Raw genomic sequence first — 12,646 nt, forward strand, 5'->3', positions numbered from 1 at the left:
TACTTTCCACAAGTATGACACCTATTTTATTAGATTTATTTTACCTGTGAGTTTATTATCTTTTCTCAAGCTGTCTCAGTTTATTTTTATGAAAATTTTGCTTTGAACTCTAGAGATCTGTTTTAAATTCTGTTAATGCGCGAACTCATTTCGGTTGGGTTAAAATTTAATGATTCCTTTCATCTTTGGTTGTAAAGTTTGAGTGAAACTGATTCTTGTCACCATATTCATTATTATCTTGGAGCTTAGAGTTCTTAGAACAAATTGACATAGAATATTCAAGACTATAGAAAATCATGATTTAGGACCGAAGACGACACAAAACATTTTGTTTGGATAATTGCTTTCTTTCTTCTCATGCAATCCTTTTTTTTCTGTTTCAAAATGTTGTATTAAAATTAAAATGCATTAAAAAATAATTAATAAACTTTCCGTCACACAGTAATTCAGAAAATGAATTATGAATTTATTTGAGACTAGGAAGAAAAAAAAAAAAAAAAAAAAAAAAAAAAAAAAAAAAAAAAAAAAAAACAGTAAACAACAAAACATATCATAATAAATTGCTCAGGGGAATTTTCCTTCCTGTGATAGATAAAGAAGTTCACTACCCTTGCTCTAATGAGGAGCATTGCAAAGAGAACTCTTCATGGAGTTTTCGTAGAGTATCTCGTTTAATTTATTGGTATCAGTGACAACTATGTGGTACGCCACTGGCCGATATTATTATAAACTAATAAAAAACCAAAACCTACATACCTAGTTAAGTACAAAGCAGAAGCTGAGACAGACACAAGTAGAATTAATCAAGCACTCACTGCTGGTTACTGCTTGCCAACCTCGGTCGCAAATTCTTCCAGCACACAATACCGCCTACTTATCGTTCCTTACGCGCGCCTCAGAAAACTTTTGTGTTTGGTGAAGATTGGAACTTGGCTTTATGCTGATCATAAGTCACAGCGTAACAAACCTGTCTAGCGCCATTGTCCACGTGCCTCACTTAGTCTACTGTATCACTTGTGGTCACACGCCTGCATATATACTAAAACTCGAGTTCTAATAATTAATTTCTGCCTCGGTGGCGTAGTGGTCAAGACGCTCGCCTGGTAATCAGGAGGGCGTGGGTTCGATCCCAGCCGAGGTATGGAATTTTATCCTCCTTTATTTGAGAATTTGACCACATAATAATAGAGCTCTAAGGCTAAGGGTTAGGTGGTAGAGAACGCCTAAGGCGTTAACCTCGCCTAGTGGTTGCCTTCCACTCAAGAGTCTATTATTATTATTAATAATTCTTCCCTTGACTTGGCTACTTTTTACCCTCAATACTGTTGGACTCCTTCCATGTCATGTACAGTGGAACCTCGATTATTTCAACTAATTGGGACCGGAGGTAGTTGAAATGATCGATGTTGAAATGATCACTTTCTATCATCTTTTCCTCTGATAGGATAGGATATCCTTTGAAAGATGGAAAAAAACAATGGATTTTGGAGTTGAAATAATGGAAGTTGAAATAATCGAGGTTCTACTGTATTTACAAACGAGTTTGAAAATGTTTTATCTGTCAAGTTTAATACTGGTCTCCTTTTATGTCCTTTGAACACTTTTCACGTCCCTCACAACCTCTCATCCCCCCCATCCCGATTTCAGCAAGCCCAGGACCTGATCCGGTCTCAGCTCACCTGCCCGGTTCCGCCTTCCGTCCCCGTCAGCGAGGCCCTCGGTCAACTTCCTCCGGAGTCACGCCTGGCCGCCCGCCTAGGTCAACTCGAGACCGCTAGCCAAGGCTGGAAGCGCCGGGTAGGGGTTATTCTTCACTTGACTTGGCTACTTTTTAACCTCAATACTGTTGGACTCCTTCCATGTCATGTACAGTGGAACCTCGATTATTTCAACTAATTGGGACCGGAGGTAGTTGAAATGATCGATGTTGAAATGATCACTTTCTATCATCTTTTCCTCTGATAGGATAGGATATCCTTTGAAAGATGGAAAAAAAACAATGGATTTTGGAGTTGAAATAATGGAAGTTGAAATAATCGAGGTTCTACTGTATTTACAAATGAGTTTGAAAATGTTTTATCTGTCAAGTTTAATACTGGTCTCCTTGTATGTCCTTTGAACACTTTTCACGTCCCTCACAACCTCTCATCCCCCCCCCCATCCCGATTTCAGCAAGCCCAGGACCTGATCCGGTCTCAGCTCACCTGCCCGGTTCCACCTTCCGTCCCCGTCAGCGAGGCCCTAGGTCAACTTCCTCCGGAGTCACGCCTGGCCGCCCGCCTAGGTCAACTCGAGACCGCTAGCCAAGGCTGGAAGCGCCGGGTAGGGGTTAGCGACGCTCGTCAGTTTAGCGTCGCGGGACGCATGTGTTTGGACTCGGAAGAGGAGAAGACTTCGCCGCTGTCGAGTTTGACCTTGGGTGGCGTGACCTTGAATGGCGGCCCTGGGGAGCGGCAAAGAAGGACGCCGCGACCTGAGCGGTTTAAGTGCAAATCTGGTGAGTGATGAAGGAAGTGAGCTACAAGTTTTAACTTAATTTTTCAATAGTTTACCTCTTAGATTTTTTTATATTTGTTTTGTTTTTTTGTTTTTTTTTTTTTATGATAACTATGGAACAATTAGTTCCTCTAAGGCTTAGAGGTTTGATAGAGGGAACAGTAAAGGTAAAAAGAAACACACTACAATCACGTCACGTCACGTCACGTGAAGTCTGAGTAATTTCGTTCATGATAGCCACATTACCCTCACACCAGGTGAGCTCACGTGACGTGATAGTAGTGTGTTTCTATCTTGAGACCTCCGTTATTACAGTTTCCCTCTATCAAACCTCTTTCTTTAAACGGGAAAAATGAACCCAAATAGATCAGTTGCGCTTACTTGGGTGAGGTTTCTAAATATTTGTTTGTTTTTGTTTTTTGTTTTTATGATAACTATGGAACAATTAGTTCCTTAGAGGTTTGATAGAGGGAACAGTAAAGGTAAAAAGAAACGCACTACTATCACGTCACGTCACGTGAAATCTGAGTAATTTCGTTCATGATAGTCACATTACCCTCACATCAGGTAAACTCACGTGCCGTGATAGTAGTGTGTTTCTATCTTGAGACCTCCGTTGTTACCTACAGTTTCCCTCTATCAAACCTCTTTCTTTAAACGGGAAAAATGAACCCAAATAGATCAGTTGCGCTTACTTGGGTGAGGTTTCTAAATATAACTTTTACAATCTGCTGAAGACGGGTCTGGAATTCAAACCCGAAACGTCCAAACCAAACATGCCAACTATAAGTCCAGGATATTGTAAGGTAATTTTTCTCTGCCTTTTTACTCCCAGTGTCCCAGAAGAACGCCAACCTAGCAGTGGAAGCCCTCGCAGGCCTGGCCTCGAAAGAAGACTTTGCCGCTGTGGCCCTGAAGAGTACCCACTCCACCCCGCCCCCCCTCACTCGAAGGAAGACTTTGCCGCTGTTGCCCTGAAGAGTACCCACTCCACCCCGCCCCCCCTACCACAGGACCTGGCCCCCTATCTGCCCCTCATGCTGTTACAAGTGAAGGGGAGACGGCATGTCCAGACGAGACTGGTGCGGCCCAGTGTGGACTCGGTCAATAGCGGGGACTCTTATGTACTGGTTACCCCGAGTGAGGTGGGTTCGGTCATATGTACAGTAGAACCTCGATTATTTCAACTAATTGGGACCGAGGGTAGTTGAAATAATCGAAAGTTGAAATAATTGAAATTCCGTATAATTTTTCTTCTTTTCTAAAGAGAAAGAAATAAATAACTTTTCTCTTCTTTCCCCTTACAGCTTGGCGATTGTTCACAATCCGCGGTAGTCTACAGAACGAGGCTCAGATGCTAGAAGTCACCTGTTCGATTCGTCAGCTCAGATCCCGTGCTTGTCTCCTATTGGTCAATACGAGTAGTGGCCAGTGTTACTTGTGGCAGGGGGCCCGACTGGTTTTTCTTCTTTTCCAAAGAAAAAGAAATAAATAACTTTTCTCTTCTTTCCCTTACAGCTTGGCGATTGTTCACAATCCGCGGTAGTCTACAGAACGAGGCTCAGATGCTAGAGGTCGCCTGTTCGATTCGTCAGCTCAGATCCCGTGCTTGTCTCCTATTGGTCAATACGAGTAGTGGCCAGTGTTACTTGTGGCAGGGGGCCCGGGTGACCCCTCATATAGCACAGGTAAGGTTTAGTCCAGGGGACTGGGTTCGACTCCCAGCTGGCAGAGAAAAAAAGGGAGTAAAAGCTTCTTCAGTTGAGGGGAGTGTAGCTGCTAAGGTCTTATCGTCCCGAAATCGATGAGAGAAGGAAGACAGGATAGGAGACAGCCAGCTTTACTCTCTTTGATTTCGGGACGATAAGACCTTAGCAGTTACAGTTCCCTCTATCAAACCTCTTGATTTTTTTTTTTTTTTTTTTTTTTCCCAGCTGGCAGAGAAAAAAAGGGAGTAAAAGCTTCTTCAGTTGAGGGAAGTGTAGCTGCTAAGGTCTTATCGTCCCGAAATCGATGAGAGAAGGAAGACAGGATAGGAGACAGCCAGCTTTACTCTATTTGATTTCGGGACGACAAGACCTTAGCAGTTACAGTTCCCTCTATCAATCCTCTTGATTTTTTTTTTTTACACAATTAAAAGTTCATTTATTCTAATTATTATTTTAAGTCAGCTCCCATGGCGTAGTGGTCACTGCGCTCGCCTTGCACGCGGGAGACCCGGGTTCGATTCCCGGCGGGGTCAAGAAATTGTTTTAAGGGGACAAGGTATGAAAAATGTTGAAAAACAGAAAATCCTTAATAACTCCGCCCCTGTTGAAAATCGGATCTGTCCAGATAGCTTTTTCTGGTAGCCCTTTAGGTCCTGCATCAACCCTCAAGCGTTGTAAGGTTTCTAAGACAACAGAAAAAATTAGGAACTAGGGAATTTTTTCTTTTTCTTCTACGACTCCTAGATCCCGAGATAAATCGATTTAAAAAATACCGGTAAATCGTGAACTTTGACGTCACGGCATACGCTCCCGTAGGCGCGATGACGTCACATGAAATTACCCGACCAAAGCTCCCTCGCAGGCAACACATTAATCTGTTTGTGCGCATGCATTTCTGCGCAATTCATGTTTGTGCGCATACACCCGACCAAAGCTCCCTCGCAGGCAACACATTAATCTGTTTGTGCGCATGCATTTCTGCGCAATTCATGTTTGTGCGCATACGTTTCTGCGCATCATCTGAAGTCTGACGGAAAATAAAAATTGAATTTTCGACCTTGTACAGTTATTTTTTCGGAGTTTTGACCTCAGATTTGGATTTTTCACAACTTTTTACATAGGAATCGACCATTTATTAATAATTTTTACCTTCTCTTTCTCCCCCCAGGGTGACGTGTCAGAGTTCAGGACTCTGACGGAAAATAAAAATTGAATTTTCGACCTTTTACAGTTATTTTTTCGGAGGTTTGACCTCAGATTTGGATTTTTCACAACTTTTTACATAGGAATCGACCATTTATTAATAATTTTTACCCATTTGCAACTGCTCCATTGTGATTCTAGCCCTTCGTAACTTCATTATTCTAGCCTTATCGTCTCTATTTCCACTCCACAGCTACCAACATCCCCCGTACACTGGGCGAGGAGGAGCACTCCGCACTCACTCGTAGCACCTCCCTCTCTTCGGACACTCCACGTCTCTATTTCCACAGCTACCAACATCCCCCGTACACTGGGCGAGGAGGAGCACTCCGCACTCACTCGTAGCACCTCCCTCTCTTCGGACACTCCACACCCATCCCCACTCCTTAACGGCGGAGTGACAACTGTAGGGGAAGTTAATGGAGGAGGAGCCAAGGGTGGAGAAACCGGAACCAATGTAGGGGAAATAGCGAATGAGAACGAAGCAACGAAGAGAGGGGAAGTGGGAATTAATGGAAACGAAACAACCAACGGAGGGGAAATTAACGGTGGAGACCTGACGACCAATGGAAGCAAAGCTGGAGAAGTGAGACCCAATGTAAGGGTGGAGAAACCGGAACCAATGTAGGGGAAATAGCCAATGACAGCGAAGCAACGAAGAGAGGGGAAGTGGGAACCAATGGAAACGAAACAACCAACGGAGGGGAAATTAACGGTGGAGACCTGACGACCAATGGAAGCAAAGCTGGAGAAGTGAGACCCAATGGAGGAGAAATTTCGACCAATAAGAGTGAAGCCAGAACGAACGGAGGGGAAATTTCGACCAATGGCGAGGCGAAGGTGGCTGTACCGAGGATGGATTCGGATTTGGACGCATTTTTCGTTAAAAAAACCGATACCGTTAGCAAACAGAATACGTATAGGTACGGTACCTCTTTTGGCAATAATTCTTCCTGATTTCCACTTGATCTTTTTACTATTTAACTCAAATCTCAAATTATTTTGTGGTAAGCATAGATATTTCACAACTTCTGTGCATATTACACCATTCCAAAGTGCTTTCTGTGCAATCAATTTCACTGGTAATGCTACCACAGGTCGCTACTCGATTGAAGAAGCTACTCCATTGTCCTCACGAGGCTGAGTGCACCCCGAACTCCAAGCACAGAGCCGAAAAAACTTCGACCCCGCCGGAAATCGAACCCGGGAACTCCAGCGTGCAAGCCTAGTGTGATAACCGCCTGGGCCACGGAGGTTGCTTTCATTTGAAAGCACTTACTTTTATACTGATCTAATGACCTCCTGTTATTCTATCCATTCCAGGAACTCACCTAGGCCGGGGTGTTAACTTCTTTCACGAGGAGCTTCGTAAGCTGAACGAGATTCGAACCCTCGACCTTCGGGTTTGGCATATAGAGGAGTTCGAGTCTAGTGTATTGCCCGAGGCACGTGCTCATCAGGTAGACCTGACATATGAACCTGATAAGGTGTACCTGATAGCGACTGGCTGGCCTTAGTATTTAAGGAGTTTTCTTTAAAGAAAAAGGCTAAGCATGGAAATCAAAAATTTGCACTCGTTTTTCGCAAATATTTCAACGGGTTACTTTCTGGTGTTCTCGTGTTAACCCAGCACCTAAATGGAAAGTATTGTGTCTCTTCATGCCCGTCTGATGAGGGACATACTACGGGATGGGCATGCTATGACACAGATGACATGAGTCTAATGTAGCAGTGGTTTCATTGCTACGAAATAAAAGCGGCAGTGAAACACTGATCGTAAAAAAATGTTTTCTGATTCCAACCCATTATTTTCTCTTGCGTTTCCAGGAAGGGCACAAGCCAGGGGAAATCCTGCTAGTTCAGCGGGAACTAGCCAAACTATCCCGCTCCACATATCCTCCTAGCCAGCTACTCCAGAGACCTCTACCGGAAGGCGTAGACCCCACCAAACTAGAGCTATACCTCTCCCCTGAACATTTCCTAGAGATCCTGGGTATGCCTCGGGAAGAGTTTGTCGAATTGCCTGTGTGGAAACAGTGCAAAATGAAACAGGCTGCAGGGCTGTATTTTAATCGAAAATATTCCACTGTTTTTTTTTTTTGTTTTTTTTTTTTTACATTTATTTTAAGAGGGTGTGCTTTCTATTATTCTCGTGTTGATCCAGTACCTAAATGAGAAGTATTGTCTCTTTTCACTCATCTGATGAGGGACAACAGGGACATACTACAGGATGGACATTGGACATGCTACGACACAGACCACATGCACTCAATGTACTGGTTTTTAGGCAAGAGGAGTGAACTAAAAAGCCCCAGAGAGGAAGGTGAGTCACGAGGTCCTGGGTTCGATTCCCGCACGAATATGTATTGGTATTTTAATCGTGAACAAGGGGCCGCGGCGCTCCTCACCGTGCAACTGGATGAAGAGCGCGGCCCTCAGGTTCGCATAGGGGCCGGCCATGAACCCCCGGCCTTCCTCAATATATTCAACGGAGCCTATGTATGCTATGAGGGCAAGCGGAGTGAACTGAAGAGTCCGAGACAGGAAGGTGAGTGTGTTCTGTTTTGAAACAGAGGTGTTTCTTTTGCCTGAAAAGCTTAAATATACTGAATTGTGAAGTACTACAGGCTAGAGAAAAACCCCCCGTTTTAAAGAACATATAAAATTATAAATTGACAATATTCTTCTAACACTTATCTTCTAAAACCACGATGACCCAGAAGTTGACAACTCATTTTGACGACTGATTTCCTGTAGATTGACAGACCAAAGCAAGAGGCTATACTGCCTGGGTAAATGACTTAAAATTTGTGCTTTCCAAAAGGGCAATTATTTTTTTTACAAAAGAAATGTTTTTTTTTTTTTTCGTAAACGGTTTCTAAAAAAAGTACAGACTATTTTTTGAGAAAATTTTTTTTTTTTCCTTTTTTACTGATAATTTTTTTATTGACAAAATTGCTGATCTGACTGACTGGTTTGAACATGTGTAACGAAGTGACAAATAAAATCTCTTGCTGAAATTATTTTTTACTTTTCTGGCTGGAAATAAATTATAATTGAACGATATATATATTTTTTTAATTCTCATTTAAACAAAAGACCTTCAACTTATTTCTTCATATCTTAACTGTTACTTTCTTATAAACCTTCGTAAACTTAAGATTAGTATTTCATATGTTTTTACCTATACTTGTATTTTTGTTGCGAATATTATATTGTGTGTTCGTGCTATGATGTACTTTGATTTTTTTTTTTTTTTATTTATATTTATTAAAGTCTCTTTGATTTTTTATTTTGTACTTTAATTTTCACTTTCTTTTCTCTGTGTAAGCGTGATTTATTTTTTATTTTGCTTTCACCATCTTATTTATGCTCCCTTTATTTCCTCATCGTATCGGCTCAAATTTTTTACAATGATCGTTCCTAATTTTAAATTTCCTTTACTGTACTTTTTTTTCTCATTACTTTCCTAAATGTACTTTTTCACTACTTACTGTAAAAGTAAAGTGTTGCTGGATAAACATAAAAGTGTACGAGAAAATAACTTTAAATATTTGTAGCTCTGACTGTGGTCCCGCCCATTAAAGAGTTTTTTTTTTTTTTTTTTTTTATTTTGGGGGACTGTACTTTGTTTTTCATTACTTTCCTAAATGTACTTTTTTCACTACTTACTGTAAAAGTAAAGTGTTGCTGGATAAACATAAAAGTGTACCAGAAAATAACTTGAAATATTTGTAGCTCTGACTGTGGTCCCGCCCATTAATGAGTTTTTTTTTTTGTAATTGTGGGACCTTTTTTTCTATTTGTGATCGAAAAGTCTGTAAATTATTGTAAAATAAGAGGATGCAGAGAAAGAACTAAGAGAGATTGAAAGGAAAATAGTGTCTTGAAAGGGAAATAGTGGTCTGTAAACTTGTAATTTATGTCATTAAACTAACTTATTTGATAGCTTGGATATCTTATACAATATATTTTTTCAAAGTTCTTAGATAAATATTTGTACCTTACATTTTTTCTTTTAGTTTTACGTCGGAAATTACTTTTTAACCATCATTTTTAGATGTCTAATAAATAAATCTTATTCTTTTGGTGGGTTTCACACACTTTTAATGGGAGATTCCATTTTATTGAATTCCCAAAAAGTCAATAGAGGTAATAATAAAGAACACATTACGTATACTTTCCTTATTATAGTATAAGGAAAATGAAAATTTAATAGAAAATTCTACATTTAGAGGAGTTAAATGCTTTTTATTATTATTATTTTTTGCAAACAAAATTAACTCCTAAATATACAGTTTTTCTTTTTAATTACTCCTTCTTTGACCGAAAAAGTGTCACAAGTGGAGAGAAAGAACTAAGAGAGAGAAGTTGTAAGAGATAAGGAAAATAGTGTATTGAAAGGGAAATAGTGGTCTGTAAACTTGTAATTTATGTCATTAAACTTCCTTATTTGATAGCTTGGATATCTTATACAATATATTTTTTCAAAGTTCTTATAAATATTTGTACCTTACATTTTTTCTTTTAGTTTTACGTTGGAAATTACTTTTTAACCATCATTTCTAGATGTCTAATAAATAAATCTTATTCTTTTGATGGGTTTCACACACTTTTAATGGGAGATTCCATTTTATTGGATTCCCAAAAAGTCAATAGAGGTAATAATAAAGAACACATTACTTTCCTTATTATAGTATAAGGAAAATAAAAATTTAATAGAAAATTCTACGTTTAGATGAGTTGAATGCTTTTTTTTTCACTATTATTATTTTTTGCAAACAAAATTAACTCCTAAATATACAGTTTTTCTTTTTAATTACTCCTTCTTTGACCGAAAAAGTGTCACAATTGTGAATTTTCCTACAAAAAAAGGCATTGGTGAAACCTGCCAAGTATGTGTTTTTTTTTTCCTCTTTTCATCTCATTCAATGTTGTTCGTGTCTTTAATTATATTTATATCACTCAAGAGAATTTACTTTGTATTGATTTTGATTTTATTTTTACTTTTTGTGAAACCAAATACATATTTTTCTACCTAACTCGCCTTTCCGGACTGTGATCATATGAATATAACTAGCTGAATTCCGTCGCTTCGCTCCGGAATCCCGCTAGTTCATCCCGAGGCATGGCCAAACTTGTGGAAAAGGCATGGCCGAACTTGTAGTTATCAAACTAAAAACATAAACGAAACTCAAATATTAGGCGAGCGAGGAAAAGTTTTCTATCCCGCAGTCTCTGCACTCTGTGTATTTCTTATGGAGATTTTAGCGATCAAAAATCGATCATATCTCAGGATCGGTTTAGATTTTCGCAAAATCCTTCCTTATTGCACACCTAGACCATAAAAGGAATAATCCTACCAAATTTCAGCTTTCTAGGTGTTGTGGTTATATGTATGTCTGTCTGTTACGGCGCTGTTACTCTCATGGACCTTTTGTTGTCCTCTTTTCACGAAAAAACGGCTTGACCGATTTAACGGATAAAAGCTTATTTTCTATCGTTTTTGTCTTTAGCTCTTTTTTGAAGAGGTTTGATAGAAGGTACCATAACTACCGAGATCTTATCGTCCCGAAAGTGAAGAGAGAAGGTAGATTGGATAGAAGAGAGCCAGCCGTTCATTTAAGACCGGTTTTAGCGTTACCTATGTTAAGCTACGCCGAGGAAGGCCAATAAATGGATGGGTGACTTAAACATTATATTGGGAATAAAGGGAGAACGGGCTCTAGTATTGATTTTAAATCATTACATGAAAGTAAAATCAAAAAATCAAATCAAGAATGATAATAAACTGAATATTAAACAAATTAGGTAGGTACATAGGTACACGATCAAATAAACTACGGGCTAAAAAATTCCCGGAGGGACGGACCCAGCTTGTTTATTGTTGAGATGTTCGCTTTTGCTTGAATGTTCCTTATAATTAGATGTACCTACCTAACCTACCCAATTCGAAAAGTAAAAATTAAAATAGAGTAGAAAAGAAAATGAAATGATTTAACAAAAAATATACCTATTTTTACTTTTTCAATTCGAAAAGTAAAAATTAAAATAGAGTAGAAAAGAAAATGAAATGATTTAACAAAAAATATACCTATTTTTCAACTTGAATCTTTTATTATTATCTTTTTTCTCTTCTCTTTTTCGCCTGCCAATTCACGAAAAAACACTCGTAACGGGCCTAAGGCAGGGATGGGCGATATTTATAAAAATATCGATATTTCCGATATCGATATATCGAAAGTAAAATATCGATATTGCCGAGAAAAAGTCGAAATTTTCGTCAAAAATGGCAAATCAAAAATGGATTTTCAGGTTGTAAAAAAAAAATCGTCAAAAAAAAAATTCACGAAAAAACACTCGTACCGGGCCTAAGGCAGGTGAAAAAGAGAAGAGAAAAAAGATAATAATAAAAGATTTCAAGTTGAATCTTTTATTATTATCTTTTTTCTCTTCTCTTTTTCACCTGCCAATTCACGAAAAAACACTCGTACCGGGCCTAAGGCAGGGATGGGCGATATTTATAAAAATATCGATATTTCCGATATCGATATATCGAAAGTAAAATATCGATATTGCCGACATGTCTGTCTGTTACGGCGCTGTTACTCTGATGGACCCTTTGTTGTCCTCTTTTCACGGAAAAACGGCTTGACCGATTTTGATGAAATTTTTTGTGGTTGTTGAGAAGAGTACTGAGGGTGACATAGGCTATTTAAATTTGTCATACGAAAGTAAAATATCGATATTCCTATATATCGATATTTTTCGATATTAGGGTAGGTAGGGCCATGTACAATTGTACATGTATGTCTGTCTGTTACGGCGCTGTTACTCTCATGGACCTTTTGTTGTCCTCTTTTCACGAAAAAACGGCTTGACCGATTTTGATGAAATTTTTTGTGGTTGTTGAGAAGAGTACTGAGGGTGACATAGGCTATTTAAATTGTCATATTCCATCCCGATTCAAAATGGCAGTACCTCAAAGTTATGACTCTTATGCCACGCTGATCCCGTACAAAGGACGGGTCAACCACTAGTAAAATAGAAAGTAACTGTTCCCACTGTATTAACCCTTTGTTGTCCGTTCTTTTCATGTTCACAGGTCGTCCCAATCCGGCCATTTTCAAGTCACACCCCAACGGTCGTTCCAAGGACAGCTACAACATTTCCTGGGCAGTCAACAGTTATACGTCCATTGAAGAATTTAAACTCCTATTCAGAAAGGTCCCCGTACA

The 12,646-nt window shown here is 39.3% G+C and overlaps 1 protein-coding gene across 1 annotated transcript in view; it reads left to right on the forward strand.

The window, feature by feature from the left end:
• LOC103514831 overlaps positions 1-8,176 on the forward strand; it is a 15,443-nt gene extending 7,267 nt beyond the window's left edge. Inside the window, exons 4-10 of the mRNA XM_026827691.1 lie at positions 1,648-1,797; positions 2,323-2,497; positions 5,699-6,006; positions 6,421-6,505; positions 6,732-6,868; positions 7,236-7,469; positions 7,968-8,176. Coding sequence (XP_026683492.1) covers positions 1,648-1,797; positions 2,323-2,497; positions 5,699-6,006; positions 6,421-6,505; positions 6,732-6,868; positions 7,236-7,469; positions 7,968-7,976 — 1,098 coding nt within the window. The 3' untranslated portion in view covers positions 7,977-8,176. The remainder of the gene's footprint in view (positions 1-1,647; positions 1,798-2,322; positions 2,498-5,698; positions 6,007-6,420; positions 6,506-6,731; positions 6,869-7,235; positions 7,470-7,967) is intronic.
• The last annotated feature ends 4,470 nt before the right edge of the window (positions 8,177-12,646 follow it).

This window comes from Diaphorina citri, unplaced genomic scaffold, assembly GCF_000475195.1.
Source record: "Diaphorina citri unplaced genomic scaffold, Diaci psyllid genome assembly version 1.1 scaffold1230, whole genome shotgun sequence".
NCBI lineage: Eukaryota > Metazoa > Arthropoda > Insecta > Hemiptera > Psyllidae > Diaphorina > Diaphorina citri.